Consider the following 20,325-nt stretch of genomic DNA (forward strand, 5'->3'; position numbering starts at 1 on the left):
TTTCTTTAATCACTGAAAAGTGTTTTTCTTTATCTTTCTTAATTCAGAGTGAGAGCGTGGTGAGGTAGGAACAATGAAAACACATTAAAAAGAAGTTAAACAATACTTTTATAATAATGTGAACACGTGTTTAACAGTGAGTGAGTAAATTACTTGAACTCTAAGTCATAAAAAAGTCAAACCTGCTCTTTAAAAAGCTGTTAAGAGGTTAAAAAAGATCAGTGGCTGTTCAGGCCTTTCAGTGCCACTGACACATTAACACATTTATTACCCAATTTATTTTGTATAAGGATTTCATTGTTGAAATTAGCCCTGATCATGTCTTTTTAATTGAACTTTTACTTCTGTAGATAACAGCATAGCAGTCGTTTGTTTATGTTGTTTTTAAATCTATGTTACCAAAATAATAAAGAAAATTAAGTAAATGTTTATGAACTGCAAAAATATTTTACATAAAAAAATGTCAATCCTAGTCTTTGGATGGATGATAAAATGACATGAAAATTAAAATCAGTAACTTCAAACTTACTTTTAAACTCATTAAGAAAGTAGATGGAGACCAGGAGTTGATGAGTAAATCTTTATTATTGAATAGTGACCATCATGACAAAGCAAAGATGACTGAGTGAAACTAGAGAATAATCAGGAGAGAAAAAGTGAGAGCAGTCACAGATTAAAGCCAATATCAGTGTCTCAGAGAGTGCGGTCAGGACTGGGAACACTGGTCTCTCCTCAGCGTCTGTGTGACTGCAGTCTGGGAGCCCTGGGTGGCCTCACAGGTCACAGAGCCCACCTTCCTCCACTGGTCTGCAGGGAGCCTCAGGGTGCTGCTCCAGCTGTAGAGGCCGTCCTTCTGCAGCACCCCGGGGCTCCTGCTCTGCTCCCAGCTGCTGCTGCTGCTGCTGCTGCTGTCGTCCACCTTCCAGGACAGACTCCAGTCTGAGGGGAAGCCCTTGTTGGCCAGACACATGAGGGTGGCCTTCCCCTGCTGCAGCTCCTCACTGGAGGGGGGCAGCACCGTCAGGGTGGGACGGGCATCACCTAGGAAACACCAATCAGGTTAGAGGACAGGAACTAGAATCTGACAACAGTCATTTTCAACTTTTGTCTTGTTAGAGTTGATTTTCTCCATAAAGAAGTTTCTGACAGATGTCTTTCTGCTCTAACAGCCACTCAGCTCACACTCTGTTTCACTTCCCTTTCAAACTTGTTCATGCATATCAGCTCAGGAAGACTCAGAATACAGTTTGAACTAAAATATATCTGTACTGACTCACAACCAGTATATTGCGTTTTTACCTAATATTCAAAATAACTTTGGTTTTAATTTTCTTTAAAAATGGAATAAATATTTGTTTACAGTTCTATTTATCAATTAGTAAAACATCTTAGAAATTTAAACTGTTCAGAAGCTCTGATCAATATCAGAAGTTTTCTCATGTCTGTTATCAGTACTTTAAGATTATGCTTCAAATAACTCAGTAACAAAAATTTTATTCTTGGACAACTGATCCTTATTGTCATAATGATTACTCTTCAAATTGTTGACGTTTTACTTTCAGTGATGCTTTAAACTTTAACCTCTGTTTTATTGGTCGTATTTAAAACACAGTATAAGAAAATAACGAAAACAAAAATATAGTTTCTACTTTAAACAGGGCACACAGCTATAATTAAAAACATCCAAACATTCACAGAGGCTGATTCCACGACCCAAAGTCCTCCACAGACATACAAACTGATTGAGCTGCTGTACAGAAACCTTTGACTGCAGAAAGACAAAGTTTCCATACATTTTTAGACTAAACTAAACCGTCAGCCTCAGATTATCTACCAAAATTATCACAATTTAGTCTCACCCTTTATCAAAGTAAGATATAGTCAATTATTACTGAATAAAAGCTTTTACTGTGACTTACTTCCAAGCTCCAGTCTGGTTCCTCCACCAAACGTGTACCACAGTGATACAAACTGATGGAGCCGCCGTACAAAAACCTCTGACTGTTAGAGACACGGCTCTCTGACTTTAGACTAAACTAAACCTACAATTTAGATAAAACACCTATAAAATCTGTCTTTGTTTCACCCTTAAGCAGAACCTAATTGTCTACTAATTTAGATTTAAGAGTTTAGTTCACAGAATGACTTTTTTATTTTTCTAAATGTTCTGTTTGTTTGAAACAGAAAATATACATACTTTTTCCAGGTTTTATTTGAAAACAATATATCCAAAGCAAGAAATTTGTTTATAAAAGAGTAGCTTTAAATTTGACTTACTTCCAACATCCAGTCTGGTTCCTCCACCAAAAGTCAACCACAGTGATACAAACTCATTGAGCCGTCGTACAAAAACCTCTGACTTTAGAGAGACACGGCTCACTGACTCTCAACACAACAAACTCTACATGAAGTTTGTCTGCAAAGCACAGCTGGTGGACACATTTTCATTTATTATATTTTTCCCTGACATGAAGACTATTTAATTCTGTTTCTACTATTTAAACAGTTAAAACCTTGTTTTTCCTAAAAAGTGATCAGTATAAAAGGAACTTAAAATAAAAAGGTACATTTTTTAGAATGTACAAAAGAAAACAGCCATAGAGACAACATATTCCTTAGCAATACATAATCAATTTATTTAACAAATGTGTGAACAAATCATCAGATCAAAGTCCAGACAGCGGAGCGTGGCCTTCCCATCCTGCAGCTCCTCAAAGGAGGGGGGCAGCAGCATCAGGGGTGGGAGGACTGGACCCACTGAGGGAGGAGACAGGTGAGCATCATTAATGAACTTTGGTGACATCCATGATTCAGAGCTGAGCTAAAGCTTTCAGTCTGATAAATATCACTTTAAACACATTCAAGAAGCTAGCTCCACACTGATCCATGTGTGCACGAAAGCAAACTAATGGAATAATTATAAAATATATTTTATCATTATCTTACTATCCACGGTTAATTTTTTCTCCTCCGAACAGATACAGGTTGCAGGACGGATTTCACCTTGGTGCTGTGGCTCTGTGGAGGAGCAACGTTAAAGCCAGGAGCAGGCTGGAGTTTCTCCACAGAGAAACACAGAACAAGGAGGATTTTATGCAGTTGTGGGGTTTTAACATGATTTTATGTCATGTGTGAAATTAAATGAAATGAAATTTATTCGAACATGATACAAATATAAAAATAAAATAGTGCACAGTAACAAGAAGTGCATAAGAAAGAAGAGAAAATACAGATTTTTTTTTGTTTCAGTTAACATATCATGCTCAAAATGGGGTAGGAAGAAGTGAGAACTTATAAACTCCTACCCCTAAACACTTGAGACTTTAGAGTCCTACTGTCATTAAAGAAAAAAAAAAATCAAAATCAAAGTGGCAGTTAGAAGTAACAGTTACTAATATTTCCCTATACATTTTCCCATTTTATGCTGGTTTATCTTTCTAAACCCTTACACCAAGTTATTATCTTCAATACACACCTTATTGCTTTCTGTCCCCATGTGTGTATCTATTGAAAATTACCTCTTTGTACTTTCTTTTGAATTGTGTTAAACTATTGCTTTGTTTTAAATCTTCATGTAACTTATTCCATAACTTTACACCTTTAATTGAAATACAGAAGCCTTTCCTTGTTGTTCTAAAATTGCGGATGTGTCGGACAAGGGAGAGTTGCAATATAAGGACCTCCGCATTTAGGATCATATTGAAAGATCTTTGGGCCATCTTTGTTCCCAGTTAACCCTGATCACATGCATTTGAATATTATTGTGGAAATAAATGCAGTAGTACACAATAAATTACAAAATTATTATAATAAGGTTAATTTATTTCAGTTAGTCTATTCACTACATGAAATTCTTATAAACAGAAGGGGTTTTCTAGCCTTTTTAATTTCTGGTAATTATGATGATTTTCCACTTACAGGTTATGACGACACTGTCTTTAAGATTATAATTTTACATTAGACCAGTAAAAATAGTAGAGAAAGTGAGATTAGATACCCGCTTAAAAATTGGATTTTCAAAAGGTATTTTCAATCTCATAAGTGAGCCTCATCAGATCACATATTTCAATTTATTAAATGTGTCTACATGCCCTGTATTCAAATTAATCTTTACTCATTTTATAGGAGCAATAGGCGAAGATTCACCACTAGGTGTGCTGTTGAGCACTGTCTGTAGACCAAAACAAGATGTGTGTAAAGCCACGACTCTCTCTACCTCCACAATCTAAGCAACAGAGCAGTTAGCTTCAATTTTACATATTTTGTCAATAAAAAAATACCTTGAATGTATGCGAGGATCATGGCGGGCAGCTCACAAGCCTGCAGGGCTGCATTCAACAATGCTATCTGTGTTAGCAGGGCTACCGGCTACTCGCCTCACAACAGTAATGCCTGGTCCATCACTGGTGAAACTAGAACAATTAACCCAAATCATGCAATTGTAGCCTTCCATTAAATCGATTCAACATGGCCATACAAGTCTGACAAGACTATCCAGGCCTTTCAGAGCCACTGACACACCAGCAGCACAATGATGATGTTACTGACTCTACTGCTGACCACCCTGGGGCTCCTGCTTCACAGTGAGACTCTCTGCTCAGAACTGCTTCTAGGAAGAAATCAGCTTCAGGACAATTAGAATTCTGCCATCATGGAGAAATACTGAAACAAGATGCTGAGGCTTTCTTTAATCTGTTCACAGGTTATCAATCATTTGTGATCAAACATAACTTGTCTCAATTGCTGTTTTTCATGTTTTCCAGGTTCATCAGCAGACATCATCCTTACTCAGAATCCTGGATCTCAGTCTGTTGCTTCAGGTCAGACCGTCTCCATCAGATGTAAAACCAGTTCTGGTGTTTACAGCCACCTCCACTGGTACCTTCAGAAACCATCAGAAGCTCCTAAACTCCTGATTTATTCAGCTACAACTCGTCAGTCTGGAGTTCCAGCTCGTTTCAGTGGAAGTAGATCTGGTTCTGACTTCACTCTGACCATCAGTGGAGTTCAGGCTGAAGATTCAGGAGTTTATTACTGTCAGCAGGGTAGCAGCTTCCCACTCACACAGTGATAGAACGTCGTACAAAAACCTCCCTCAGCTGGAGAGGAACTGATCTGACTCCACAGCTGCTCTGAAACTGAAACACTAATAGTTTCCACAAAATGTGTTTATTTCTTTTCTCATATTTTTATAACTAACTAGTTTTTGTTTAATTTATTTTTGTTGTGACTTCTAATTAAAAATGAGCAAACATATTAATTTACATCTTTTTAAATATAGAGTTCGAGAGAATGAGTTATGAAAGAAAGAAAAAAACAAAGAAGTAAAACAAAACATATGTGATCATTTTAATTTATTTCAGTGAATATGTGTTTAATGAGTCAGTTTATTACTCCAACTTTGCTTGATTTAAACAAGTCAATTTCAGAGATGATCAGTAGCTGTTCAGGCCTTTCAGAGCCACTGACAAAATAATCGGATTATTAAAACAAAAGACTTTTTATCAGATTATTGAACTATTAAAATGAGTCATGATCATTTTTTTGTAATTGAACTTTTATTTCTTCTAATAGCAACATCTCTTCAATTTATTGATATCATGTTTTTAAATTTATAAGTTTACAAAAAACATTTTATATGTCTCATAAAAAAACTATATCAGTAAACATTAATGGAATGCATAAGTACTTATTATAAAGCGAAGGCAAGTCAATCTTAGCCTTTGGAAAGATTATTAAAAATGGTTTAATACATAATAAAATCAGTGACTTCAAACAAACTTTGTAGCTCTTTAACAAAGCAGGTGGAGACCAGGAGTTGATGAGTAAATCTTTATTATTGAATAGTGACCAACACGACAAAGCAAAGATGACTGAGTGAAACTAGAGAATAATCAGGAGAGAAAAAGTGAGAGCAGTCACAGATTAAAGCCAATATCAGTGTCTCAGAGAGTGCGGTCAGGACTGGGAACACTGGTCTCTCCTCAGCGTCTGTGTGACTGCAGTCTGGGAGCCCTGGGTGGCCTCACAGGTCACAGAGCCCACCTTCCTCCACTGGTCTGCAGGGAGCCTCAGGGTGCTGCTCCAGCTGTAGAGGCCGTCCTTCTGCAGCACCCCGGGGCTCCTGCTCTGCTCCCAGCTGCTGCTGCTGCTGCTGCTGCTGCTGTCGTCCACCTTCCAGGACAGACTCCAGTCTGAGGGGAAGCCCTTGTTGGCCAGACACATGAGGGTGGCCTTCCCCTGCTGCAGCTCCTCACTGGAGGGGGGCAGCACTGTCAGGGTGGGACGGGCATCACCTAGGAGACACCAATCAGGTTAGAGGACAGGAACCACACACCTGGTAATCAAAGAGCAGATATGGGAGCAGCTTCACTGTGTTATAAATAGTATTAATATTGTATATTTCCAGTAAACATCTTTATCTGCTCCACCAGTCACTTCCTGTCACATTGTTTCACTTCCCTTAAAGGAACCTCTCATGCATATCAGCACAGACTCGTCAGGCATCGTGAAACTTCTTAAAATGGATTATAAAGAAAAATATGAACTCAGATGTAAATCCTCGTTGACCAGAAATGAACTAAATCTGAACTGAAATACTAAGTCACTTAAAAATGAAACAAAACATAATTTATTGCCCTTCATGCCAGACAGTCTCTAACTTATTTTACACTTTGCAACAAGGAGGAAATAACAAGGTAAAACTGACCCTCATAGTAAAAGTAAATAATCAGATACTCATGAGCATCATTTAAATTTGACATCACAAAATAATCAGAAATATAAACTTGTAGTGAAATTGCAAAATTAAACTTTTTTCTTTGTCCACCATCATTGATTAACTGAGGTGTCTTTTCAGCCTCATTGTCCAAAGCTTAAAACACAAAAAGCAGTTTTAAGAGAAAAAGGTTTCAAAAGTATTTTAGTGATTTTGAAATTAAATAAATTCATGAAAAAAATAAGTAAACAAGTACTTATGGACAGTTGGAAAAAAAATCTAAATAAATATTTTTCTGTATCCTAAAAATATCTATGTTATCATTTATTTCACAAAGATGTTAAAATGTGACCGATACTCAGAAACTTACTTCCAACATACAGTCTGGTTCCTCCACCAAAAGTCCTCCACAGTGATATAAACTGATGGAGTCGTACAAAAACCTCTGACTGTTAGAGACACGGCTCTCTGACTCTGAACACAACAAACTGATTCTGGCTGAAAACACTAAACAAGTCCTGGTGTATTTTTACCCATTTTAACCTGACTGAATTGTAAGATGTTATTTCTGGTACTTCATATTTCTGGCAAGAACTGGAAATTTTGTTGTTTACTCAAATAAAATAATAAAAGCTTAAAACGTTTTTTACAGCTCAAAATCTCCTAAGTTGAGAGACTAAAAACTATTCTGAATAAGCAAACTCATGTAGTCATGAAATATGTCAAATATTCAACTTACTTCCAAGATCCAGTCTGGTTCCTCCACCAAACGTGTACCACAGTGATACAAACTGATGGAGCCGTCGTACAAAAACCTCTGACTGTTAGAGACACGGCTCTCTGACTCTGAACACAACAAACTCTACATGAACAGTTTCTGCCTGAAAAACACAGCTGGTTGATTGCTTTTAACAATCAGATTTTTTTTCATAATTTTGTTATATACTTTATAAATACAGTATGTATACACATGTGTTTCATCAAAAGGGACAAGAACTTTAAAATGAAAGCCTCATTTTTGGGGAATATGTTTCTTCAGGAGAGAAAAGGACAAATAAAAAAGAAACATGGAAGAGACATATTCCTTATCAACACATCATTTTTTCACTGAAAGATTATTGTATCAAATCATCAGATCCAAGTCCAGACAGAGGAGCGTGGCCTTCCCATCCTGCAGCTCCTCAAAGGAGGGGGGCAGCAGCATCAGGGGTGGGAGGACTGGACCCACTGAGGGAGGAGACAGGTGAGCATCATTAATGAACTTTGGTGACATCCAGGATTCAGAGCTGAGCTAAAGCTTTCAGTCTGATAAATATCACTTTAAACACATTCTAAATGTTGACTTCATCGTAGTGACATAATTGTTCAGAAATATGACTCAGTGATTAAAAGATATTATGTTCATCAAAGTCCTCGCTTTACTAGTAAAATGGGAAAAGTAGAAATAAACACACATCCACAACAGAATCGGGCTTAACTGGACATGACTTAGAGCACAAGATCTTCCAAAAACATATTTGTATGAAATGTAATTCAAATACCTTTTTAATTTAAATGCAGTTATTGTACCTTTTTGTTGCCATTATTCAAAATAGTTAAAATCTCTCTACCTAAAGTCAATAAATGTGATGTGAATGTAGTTACCATATAAGAGCTTACGACAAACTGGAGATAAACAGTAAATTTCCAACCCATTCCTGCATAAACTGATTGATTCATAAATCAAACCTCCTCATCATCACCCTGATCCCAGTTCCTGCTGGAGTCAGTCAGAGCATTTCCATAGAGAGGCACTTTGCATCAGCAGCACCATGCTCCAGTGCTCTGGGAGAGTTTATAGTCCTGAGAGTTGAACACTGGAGGACTGACAGCTGTCCTTCATCACAACAGAAGACACAGAAATCCTCCTCATCAAAAACATGACTTTGATCTGCGTCCTCATCTGGACTCTCCTCTGCTTCACTCAGGGTGAGGAAAATCATTTTTCTGTCAGGTGAAAATCATCTGGAGTGTAGCTGAGTTTCTCCTCACCATCTCATGTCCAGTGTTTCTTCTCTCTCCTCAGGGTCTGAGGGACAAAATGTTGTTGTGACTCAACCAGCAGCCAAATCAGTGCAGCTCAGTCAGACAGTCACTATTGATTGTAAGGCCAGTAGACAACTACAAGATTGTAGCCCTCCCTGCCTGTCCTGGTACCATCAGAAACCTGGAGAAGCTCCTAAAGCTCTGATCTACCGAACATCATCCAGATTCTCAGGAATCTCCTCCAGATTCAGTGGAAGTGGAGCAGGGAATGGATTAGACTTCACTCTGACCATCAGTGGAGTCCAGGCTGAAGATGCTGGAGTTTATTACTGTCAGAGTTATCATTACATCAACAGTCAGTACGTGTTCACACAGTGAAAAATCATCGTACAAAAACCTCCCTCAGTCTGACTGAACAGAAACTGAACTTTGTTCTGCAGCTGGAATCTGCAGCAGAGACTGATACAGTTCACTGAACAAACACAATGAACCCACACATCATTTAAATTCATCAAGTGTTATTAACATTCAAACTATAAGAAATAAAAGGTGTGGTCCTTTCAATCTTTAGATGGTTGAGGAATCTCTTACTTTTAGAAAATATTGGAATATATTTTTCAGTCAACTCTTTTTCTTTAAATCGTGAGGACAAAAAAAACAAAACACCAGCAGTAAAGCTTGTTTAATCCTTTTGTTCCACCTTTCAAACCCAATGAACTTTTGCATTAAAATAGACATTTAAATGAGATAATCAGTTCTAATCCAACTGATATCTATGATCTTGCTAAGGTCTAGGAGTTCCTTTAATGTTTTGGTAATCATTTGGTAAGAAAGGGCATTTAATATTAACTCTGAAGAGAACATACGCACTGATGAGAGAAACGTGTTTCATTTCACAAGATTAAAGAAGGCTGATAAAACTAATATTATAGAGGTTTTGAGTCATTTAAAATCAAATAAGTTTTAGTCCAAAAAATAGCTGATTAAAGAAAAATTAAAACCAAAGACTACAAAATGTTGAAATAAGATAACCTGCTATAATTCTTCTAACATCCATATGAAGTTCAGCAGCTTTTTTTGTGGTCGCCCACAGTTAATGAATTGATGAAATTTTCTGATATTATAATAAATATCCAAATAATTTTATTACCTGCTCTTGGATTCTTTTAAAACCAGATTAGTACTCATGGCAAGTGTACAACACCAAAATATTTAAAGAGATTCATTAGGAAAGACAAGATGATCTGGTCAAAATATTATTTTTACATTATGTAAAAGGGAGCCCTGCAACAGACTGGCGACCTGTCCAAGGTGTACCCCACCCCTCGCCAAGTGAACGCTGGAGATAGGCACCAGCAACCCCGTGACCCCATGAGGGGTTAAGCGGGTCAGAAAATGGATGGATGTAAAAGGGAGAATAATAAATAGGGACGAAAACATGGAACTCTAAAAGAAACAGGATACAAACTATACACATATTAAAGGATAAATTACCAAAGACATGAAACACCAAATCATTTAACAAGAATAAAAGATATTGAATTGCTTCAAGTTTATTAATAATGGAGCTTTAATAAAACTTTTAATAGTTCCTCCTACAAACTTTCTGGTCTGTTTGAGGAGGAAAGCTGCTGCTAGCTGAGCTCCATGTGACTGACTCTGTGTGTTTGCATATGTGTCCTGCCTCTCTGCTCCCAGCTGTTAAGAGGTCAGTGTTGATCAGTGGCTGTCCAGGCCTTTCAGAGCCACTGACACACCAGCAGCACAATGATGATGTTACTGACTCTACTGCTGACCACCCTGGGGCTCCTGCTTCACGGTGAGACTCTCTGCTCAGAACTGCTTCTAGGAAGAAATCAGCTTCAGGACAATTAGAATTCTGCCATCATGGAGAAATACTGAAACAGGATGCTGATGCTTTCTTTCATCTGATCACAGATTACCAATCATTTACAATCAAACATAATTTGTCTCAATATCTGTCTTTCATGTTTTCCAGGTTCTTCAGCAGACATCATCCTGACTCAGAGTCCTGGATCTCAGTCTGTTGCTTCAGGACAAACGGTCTCCATCAGATGTAAAACCAGTTCTAGTGTTTCTACCAGCTACCTCCACTGGTACCTTCAGAAACCATCAGAAGCTCCTAAACTCCTGATTTATTCAGCTTCAGCTCGTCATTCTGGGGTTCCAGCTCGTTTCAGTGGAAGTGGATCTGGTTCTGACTTCACTCTGACCATCAGTGGAGTTCAGGCTGAAGATTCAGGAGTTTATTACTGTCAGCAGGGTAGCAGCTATCCGTTCACACAGTGATAGAACGTCGTACAAAAACGTCCCTCAGCTGGAGAGGAACTGATCTGACTCCAAAGCTGCTCTGAAACTGAAACACTAAAAGTTTCCCCAAAATGTGTTTATTTATTTTCTCATATATTTTTTAGCTCTAATCTTTTTTCATTTGTTTTTACTTTCTGACCAAAAATAAGAACTAGAAATAGAACTTTTCCAAGTTTTTAAACTGTTAGTCTTTCTTTATTTCTATATTTCTTTATTCATTCATCCATTTTCTTCAATAACTGAAGTGTTTTCTTTTTAGATCTTTCTTAATTCAGAGTGAGAGAGTGGTGAGCTAGAAACGATGAAAACACATTACAAAGAAGATAAACAATACTTATACATAACAAAACTAATATATTAGTTTAACAAATTAATATATATTAATGTGAATACGTGTTTAACAGCAAGTGAGTCAATTACTTGAACTGTAAGTCATAAAAAAGCCAAACCTGCTCTTTAAAAAGCTGTTAAGAGGTTAAAAAAGATCAGAGGCTGTTCAGGCCTTTCAGAGCCACTGACACATCAATAAAATTATTAAACCCAATTTAGTCAAATTTTTTTGTTGATTAAATTAGCCCTGATCATTTATTTTTAACTGACCTTTTACTTCTGGTGATAGCAGCATGGTAGTAAATTTGTATGTGGTGTTAAATCTATGTTACCAAGATAATAAACATAATTCAGTAAATGTTTATGACTTGCATAAATATTTTACAATAAAAAATGTCCATCCTAGTCTCTGGATGGATAATAAAATAATGATTTATGACATGAAAATTAAAATCAGTGACTTCAAACAAACTTTTAAGCTCATTAATAAAGTAGATGGAGACCAGGAGTTGATGAGTAAATCTTTATTATTGAATAGTGACCAACATGACAAAGCAAAGATGACTGAATGAAACTAGAGAATAATCAGGAGAGAAAAAGTGAGAGCAGTCACAGATTAAAGCCAATATCAGTGTCTCAGAGAGTGCGGTCAGGACTGGGAACACTGGTCTCTCCTCAGCGTCTGTGTGACTGCAGTCTGGGAGCCCTGGGTGGCCTCACAGGTCACAGAGCCCACCTTCCTCCACTGGTCTGCAGGGAGCCTCAGGGTGCTGCTCCAGCTGTAGAGGCCGTCCTTCTGCAGCACCCCGGGGCTCCTGCTCTGCTCCCAGCTGCTGCTGCTGCTGCTGCTGTCGTCCACCTTCCAGGACAGACTCCAGTCTGAGGGGAAGCCCTTGTTGGCCAGACACATGAGGGTGGCCTTCCCCTGCTGCAGCTCCTCACTGGAGGGGGGCAGCACTGTCAGGGTGGGACGGGCATCACCTAGGAGACACCAATCAGGTTAGAGGACAGGAACTAGAATCTAACAACATTCATTTTCAACTCTTGTCCTGTTAGAGTTGATGTTCTCCATAAAGAAGTTTCTGACAGATGTCTTTCTGCTCTAACAGCCACTCAGCTCACACTCTGTTTCACTTCCTTTTCAAAATTGTTCATGCATATAAGCTCAGGAAGACTCAGAATACAGTTTGAACTAAAATGTATCAGTACTGACTCACAACCAGTATATTGCGTTTTTACCTAATATTCAAAATAACTTTGGTTTTAATTTTCTTTTAAAATGGAATAAATATTTGTTTACAGTTCTATTTATCACTTAGTAAAACATCTGAGAAATTTAAACTGTTCAGAAGCTCTGATCAATATCAGAGGTTTTCTCATGTCTGTTATCAGTACTTTAAGATTATGCTTCAAATAACTTAGAAACAAAAGGTTCATTCTTGGACGACTGATCCTTATTGTCATAACGATTACTCTACAAATTGTTGACATTTTACTTCCAGTGTTGCTTTAAACTTTAACCTCTGTTTTATGGTCTTATTTAAAACACAGTATAATAAAATGATGAAAACAAAGATATAGTTTCTACTTTAAACAGGACACACAGCTATAACTAAAAACATCCAAACATTCACAGAGGCTGATTCCACGACCCAAAGTCCTCCACAGACATACAAACTGATTGTGCTGCTGTACAGAAACCTTTGACTGCAGAGAGACACAGTTTTCATACATTTTCAGACTAAACTAAACCGTCACCCTCAGATTATCCACCAAAATTATCACGATTTAGTCTCATCCTTTATCAAAGTGAGATATAGATAATTATTACTGAATAAAAGCTTTTACTGTGACTTACTTCCAAACTCCAGTCTGGTTCCTCCACCAAACGTGTACCACAGTGATACAAACTCATTGAGCCGCCGTACAAAAACCTCTGACTGTTAGAGACACGGCTCTCTGACTTTAGACTAAACTAAACCTACAATTTAGATAAAACACCTATAAATTCTGTCTTTGTTTCACCCTTAAGCAGAACCTAATTGTCTACAAATTTAGATTTCAGATTTTAGTTCACAGAATGACTTCTTTATTTTTCTAAATGTTCTGTTTGTTTGAAACAAAAAATATGCATAATTTTTCCTGGTTTTATTTGAAAATAATATATCCAAAACAAGAAATTTGTTTATAAAAGAGTAGCTTTAAATTTGACTTACTTCCAAACTCCAGTCTGGTTCCTCCACCAAACGTGTACCACAGTGATACAAACTGATGGAGCCGTCGTACAAAAACCTCTGACTGTTAGAGACACGGCTCTCTGACTCTGAACACAACAAACTCTACATGAAGTTTGTCTGCAAAGCACAGCCGGTGGACACATTTTCATTCATTATTTATTTTCCTGACATGAAGACTATCTCATTCTGTTTCTACTATTTAAATAGTCAAAACCTTGTTTTTTCCTAAAAAAGTGAACAGTCTACAAGGAACTTAAAATAAAAAGGTACATTTTTTAGAATGTACAAAAGAAAACAGCCATAGAGACAACATATTCCTTAGCAATACATAATCAATTTATTTAAAAAATGTGTGAACAAATCATCAGATCCAAGTCCAGACAGAGGAGCGTGGCCTTCCCATCCTGCAGCTCCTCAAAGGAGGGGGGCAGCAGCATCAGGGGTGGGAGGACTGGACCCACTGAGGGAGGAGACAGGTGAGCATCATTAATGAACTTTGGTGACATCCAGGATTCAGAGCTGAGCTAAAGCTTTCAGTCTGATAAATATCATTTTAAACACATTCAAGAAGCTAGCTCCACACTGATCCATGTGTGCACGAAAGCAAACTAATGGAATAATGATAAAATATATTTTATCATTATTTCACTATCCACAGTTAATTTTTTCTCCTCCGAACAGATACAGGTTGCAGGACGGATTTCACCTTGGTGCTGTGGCTCTGTGGAGGAGCAACGTTAAAGCCAGGATCAGGCTGGAGTTTCTCCACAGAGAAACACAGAACAAGGAGGATTTTATGCAGTTGTGGGGTTTTAACATGATTTTATGTCATGTGTCGGACAAGGGAGAGTTGCAATATAAGGACCTCCGCATTTAAGTATTTTTAACTAAATGATGCTTGTTTTTAAATAAATTGCTTTTCTATGATTAGATTTTCTTGTAAATAAAGTGTTGTTAAACAGGTGAGTAACAGCATGAAGTCAAATGTTGGTTTTTGCTGGTGTTACAGTCTTGTCAGACTTGTATGGCCATGTTGAATCGATTCAATGGAAGGCAACAATTGCATCATTTGGGTTAATTGTTCTATTTTGACCATTGATGGACCAGGCTTTACTGTTGTGAGGCGAGTAGCCGGTAGCCCTGCTAACACAGATAGCATTGTTGAATGCAGCCCTGCAGGCTTGTGAGCTGCCCGCCGTGATCCTCGCGTACATTCAAGGTATTTTTTTATTGACAACATATGTAAAATTGAAGCTAACTGCTCAGTTGCTTAGATTGTGGAGGTAGAGAGAGTCGTGGCTTTACACGCATTTTGCTTTGGTCTACAGACAGTGCTCAACAGCACACCTAGTGGTGAATCTTCGCCTATTGCTCCTATAAAATGAGTAAAGATTAATTTGAATACAGGGCATGTAGACACATTTAATAAATTGAAATATGTGATCTGATGAGGCTCACTGATGAGACTGAAAATATCTTTTGAAAATCCAATTATTAAACAGGTATCTAATCTCACTTTCTCTACTATTTTTACTGGTCTGATGTAAAATTATAATCTTAAAGGCAGTGTTGTCATAACCTGTAAGTGGAAAATCATCATAATTACCAGAAATTAAAAAGGCTAGAAAACCCCATCTGTTTGTAAGAATTTCGTGTAATGAATAGACTAACTGAAGTAAATTAACCTTATTATAATAATTTTGTAATTTATTGTGTACTACTGCATTTATTTACACAATAATATTCAAATGCGTGTGATCAGGGTTAACTGGGAACAAAGATGGCCCAAAGATCTTTCAATATGATCCTTGGTTTATGTGGAATATAAAAAATCACTCATTAGTGGGATTCATCAATCACTTTGGTTGTAGTAAAACAAGACGTTATTTGAAAATATTTCACAGCTATTGTCTTCAGTGGTATAAACAGTCAGCATTTTCTTTTTGAGTAGACTTTATTATTAATTAATTTATGTTTGTAGTCAATAATTTAAAAAATGTAGTTAATATCTGTTCTAAAGTTCACCAATTTGATAAAAATTTAACAGTCTAACAAAAACTGTCATATTTTATGAAAATTACCTGTCTTGGATTACTTTTCTAAACTTAAGGATTTAAAAATACATAGTCATGACAAAATTGTGTTTTTCGTGATTACTACATTACATTAGAAATCTGTGCTTGCTGATAAATGTTCACAAGCAAAAAGTCCAGAACAACAAAAAACAACCAAAGTACCAAAGAAGTACCGAAAACACATTTGAAACATTCACTCTCTATTCCTGCAAAAAGATATTGATTCATAAATAAAACCTCCTCAGCACAAGTTATACAGACTTTACTGTCATTCACAATATACAGTTAAGTAAAATTTTGTTTCAAGAGTCCGAGATGCGGCAAACATTTGTTTTCTGTTGTTCTTCGTATTAAAAGTCAAAAGACCTAAAAGTACTAAAGCTACAGAACTTCTTCCAGTTTAATTTAAAGATAATTGAGAACGTTTTAATAGTTCCTCTTTTAGACGTTCTCCTTAGACTGGTCTGTTTCAGGAGGAAAGCTGCTGCTAGCTGAGCTCCATGTGACTGACTCTGTGTGTTTGCATATGTGTCCTGCCTCTCTGCTCCCAGCTGTTAAGAGGTCAGTGTTGATCAGTGGCTGTCCAGGCCTTTCAGAGCCACTGACACACCAGCAGCACAATGATGATGTTACTGACTCTACTGCTGACCACCCTGGGGCTCCTGCTTCACGGTGAGACTCTCTGCTCAGAACTGCTTCTAGGAAGAAATCAGCTTCAGGACAATTAGAATTCTGCCATCATGGAGAAATACTAAAAAAATGCTGTTGAGGCTTTTTTTCATCTGTTAACAGATTATCAATAATTTACAATCAAACATAATTTGTCTCAATTGCTGTTTTTCATGTTTTCCAGGTTCATCAGGAGACATCATCCTTACTCAGAGTCCTGGATCTCAGTCTGTTGCTTCAGGACAAACGGTCTCAATAAAATGTAAGACCAGCTCAGGTGTAGGTAGCTGGCTTCACTGGTACCTTCAGAAACCATCAGAAGCTCCTAAACTCCTGATTTATAGAGCTACATCTCGTCAGTCTGGAGTTCCAGCTCGTTTCAGTGGAAGTGGATCTGGTTCTGACTACACTCTGACCATCAGTGGAGTTCAGGCTGAAGATTCAGGAGTTTATTACTGTCAGCAGAGTTACGATACATCGTACACACAGTGATAGAACGTCGTACAAAAACCTCCCTCAGCTGGAGAGGAACTGATCTGACTCCACAGCTGCTCTGAAACTGAAACACTAAAAGTTTCCCCAAAATGTGTTTATTTCTTTACTTATATATATACATTTTTTATCACTAAGTAGTTTTTATTTTTATTCCTGTCTGATTAAAAAGACAAATTAGAAATTACAGTTTTCACAGTTGTTAAACTGTTAATCATTAAATACTAACTTTAATACATTTCTTTATCCATTCATCTATTTTCTTAAATCACTGAATAGTTTTTAAATAATTTTCTTAATTCATAATGTGATGAGCTTGGTAAGATGATAAAAGATTGCAAAGAAGTTAAACAATACTTATATAAAAATGTGAACTTATTCTAGTGAACAAGTGTTTAACAGTGAATCAGTGAATAACTTCAACTGTAGTTCATAAAAAGTCAAACCAGCTCTTTAAAATGCTGTTAAGAGGTCAGAGTTGATCAGTGGCTGTTCAGGCCTTTCAGAGCCACTGAGACATCAATAAGATTATTAAATTTTGTCAAATGATTTAATTATACAAATTGACCATGAACATTTCTTATTTAATGGACTCTTAGTTCTATTGAAAGCAAACTGTATTTTTTAAAAATATATAACTTAAAAACATGGTTTTATGTGTATCATTTAAAAAATGTAGTAAATATTTATAAATTGCGTACATATTTTACATAAATCAAAACAAACTGTAAACCATTGCCTTTGGACAGATTTTTTACATGAAAAGAAATCAGTGACTTCAAACTAACTTTTAAACTCTTTAACAAAGCAGGTGGAGACCAGGAGTTGATGAGTAAATCTTTATTATTGAATAGTGACCAACACGACAAAGCAAAGATGACTGAGTGAAACTAGAGAATAATCAGGAGAGAAAAAGTGAGAGCAGTCACAGATTAAAGCCAATATCAGTGTCTCAGAGAGTGCGGTCAGGACTGGGAACACTGGTCTCTCCTCAGCGTCTGTGTGACTGCAGTCTGGGAGCCCTGGGTGGCCTCACAGGTCACAGAGCCCACCTTCCTCCACTGGTCTGCAGGGAGCCTCAGGGTGCTGCTCCAGCTGTAGAGGCCGTCCTTCTGCAGCACCCCGGGGCTCCTGCTCTGCTCCCAGCTGCTGCTGCTGCTGCTGCTGCTGTCGTCCACCTTCCAGGACAGACTCCAGTCTGAGGGGAAGCCCTTGTTGGCCAGACACATGAGGGTGGCCTTCCCCTGCTGCAGCTCCTCACTGGAGGGGGGCAGCACCGTCAGGGTGGGACGGGCATCACCTAGGAGACACCAATCAGGTTAGAGGACAGGAACCACACACCTGGTAATCAAAGAGCAGATATGGGAGCAGCTTTACTGTGTTAGAAATTACTATTTTATATATACAGTAAACATCTTTATCTGCTCCACCAGTCACTTCCTGTCACATTGTTTCACTTCCCTTGAAGGAACCTCTCATGCATATCAGCACAGACTCGTCAGGCATCCTGAAACTTCTTAAAATGGATTATAAAGAAAAATATGAACTGAGATGTAAATCTTCCTTGACCAGAAATGAACTTAATTTGAACTGAAATACTAAGTTACTTAAAAATGAAACAAAACATAATTTATTGCCCTTCATGCCAGACAGTCTCTAACTTATTTTACACTTTGCAACAAGGAGGAAATAACAAGGTAAAACTGACCCTCATAGTAAAAGTAAATAATCAGATACTCATGACCATCGTTTAAATTTGACATCACAAAAATAATCAGAAATATAAACTTGTAGTGAATTTGCAAAATGAAACGTTTTTCTTTGTCCACCATCATTGATTAACTGAGGTGTCTTTTCAGCCTCATTGTCCAAAGCTTAAAACACAAACAGCAGTTTTAAGAGAAAAAGGTTTAAAAATCTTTTAGTGATTTTGAAATTAAATAAATTCATAAAAAAATAAGTAAACAAGTACTTATGGACAGTTGGAAAAAAAATCAAAATAAATATTTTTCTGCATCCTAAAAATATCTATGTTATCATTTATTTCACAAAGATGTTAAAATTTGACAGATACTCAGAAACTTACTTCAACATCCAGTCTGGTTCCTCCACCAAAAATCCTCCACAGTGATACAAACTGATGGAGTCGTACAAAAACCTCTGACTGTTAGAGACACGGCTCTCTGACTCTGAACACAACAAACTGATTCTGGCTGAAAACACTAAACAAGTCCTGGTGTATTTTTACCCATTTTAACCTGACTGAATTGTAAGATGTTATTTCTTGTACTTCATGTTTCTGGTAAGAACTTGAGATTTTGTTGTTCACTCAATTAAAATAATATAAGCTTAAAAAGTTTTTAGAGCTCAAAACCTCCTAAGTTTAGAGACTAAAAACTATTTTGAATAAACAAACTCATGTAGTCATCAAATATATCAAATTTTCAACTTACTTCCAACATCCAGTCTGGTTCCTCCACCAAACGTGTACCACAGTGATACAAACTGATGGAGCCGTCGTACAAAAACCTCTGACTGTTAGAGACACGGCTCTCTGACTCTGAACACAACAAACTGATTCTGGCTGAAAACACTAAACAAGTCCTGGTGTATTTTTACCCATTTTAACCTGACTGAATTGTAAGATGTTATTTCTTGTACTTCATGTTTCTGGTAAGAACTTGAGATTTTGTTGTTCACTCAATTAAAATAATATAAGCTTAAAAAGTTTTTACAGCTCAAAACCTCCTAAGTTTAGAGACGAAAAACTATTTTGAATAAACAAACTCATGTAGTCATCAAATATATCAAATTTTCAACTTACTTCCAACATCCAGTCTGGTTCCTCCACCAAACGTGTACCACAGTGATACAAACTGATGGAGCCGTCGTACAAAAACCTCTGACTGTTAGAGACACGGCTCTCTGACTCTGAACACAACAAACTCTACATGAACAGTTTCTGCCTGGAAAACACAGCTGGCTGATTGCTTTTAACAATCAGATTTTTTTTCATAATTTTGTTATATACTTTATAAATACAGTATGTATACACATGTGTTTCATCAAAAATGAAAATGAAAGCCTAATTTTTGGGGAACATATTTCTTCAGGAGAGAAAGGTACAGATGAAACAGAACGGAAGAGACATATTCCTTATCAACACATAATTGTTTAACTGTATGATTATTTAAACAATTCATCAGATCCAATTCCAGACAGAGGAGCGTGGCCTTCCCATCCTGCAGCTCCTCAAAGGAGGGGGGCAGCAGCATCACGGGAGGGAGGACTGGACCCACTGAGGAGGAGACAGGTGAGCATCATTAATGAACTTTGGTGACATCCAGGATTCAGAGCTGAGCTAAAGCTTTCAGTCTGATAAATATCACTTTAAACACATTCTAAATGTTGACTTTATTGTAGTGACATAACTGTTCAGAAAACATGA

The 20,325-nt window shown here is 37.2% G+C and overlaps 7 gene segments (V, D, J or C); 3 read left to right on the top strand and 4 right to left on the bottom strand.

The window, feature by feature from the left end:
- Window positions 1-566: 566 nt before the first annotated feature.
- On the bottom strand, window positions 567-2,286 carry LOC118565435. The segment is given in 3 exon segments: window positions 567-1,041; window positions 1,920-1,971; window positions 2,278-2,286. Coding segments are annotated over 3 exon segments (396 nt in total).
- A 3,532-nt stretch (window positions 2,287-5,818) lies between these two features.
- Window positions 5,819-6,324, bottom strand: LOC118565255. The segment is given in 1 exon segment: window positions 5,819-6,324. A coding segment is annotated over 1 exon segment (267 nt).
- A 2,275-nt stretch (window positions 6,325-8,599) lies between these two features.
- LOC118565538 lies at window positions 8,600-9,154 on the top strand. The segment is given in 2 exon segments: window positions 8,600-8,686; window positions 8,784-9,154. Coding segments are annotated over 2 exon segments (387 nt in total).
- Window positions 9,155-10,372: 1,218 nt separating this feature from the next.
- Window positions 10,373-11,053, top strand: LOC118565486. The segment is given in 2 exon segments: window positions 10,373-10,562; window positions 10,743-11,053. Coding segments are annotated over 2 exon segments (363 nt in total).
- Window positions 11,054-11,952: 899 nt separating this feature from the next.
- On the bottom strand, window positions 11,953-13,679 carry LOC118565504. The segment is given in 2 exon segments: window positions 11,953-12,385; window positions 13,621-13,679. A coding segment is annotated over 1 exon segment (261 nt).
- Window positions 13,680-16,204: 2,525 nt separating this feature from the next.
- Window positions 16,205-16,877, top strand: LOC118565495. The segment is given in 2 exon segments: window positions 16,205-16,388; window positions 16,570-16,877. Coding segments are annotated over 2 exon segments (360 nt in total).
- Window positions 16,878-17,702: 825 nt separating this feature from the next.
- Window positions 17,703-19,757, bottom strand: LOC118565502. The segment is given in 2 exon segments: window positions 17,703-18,177; window positions 19,702-19,757. A coding segment is annotated over 1 exon segment (264 nt).
- Window positions 19,758-20,325: the final 568 nt, after the last annotated feature.

Source organism: Fundulus heteroclitus, chromosome 13, assembly GCF_011125445.2.
Source record: "Fundulus heteroclitus isolate FHET01 chromosome 13, MU-UCD_Fhet_4.1, whole genome shotgun sequence".
Classification (NCBI taxonomy): Eukaryota; Metazoa; Chordata; class Actinopteri; order Cyprinodontiformes; family Fundulidae; genus Fundulus; species Fundulus heteroclitus.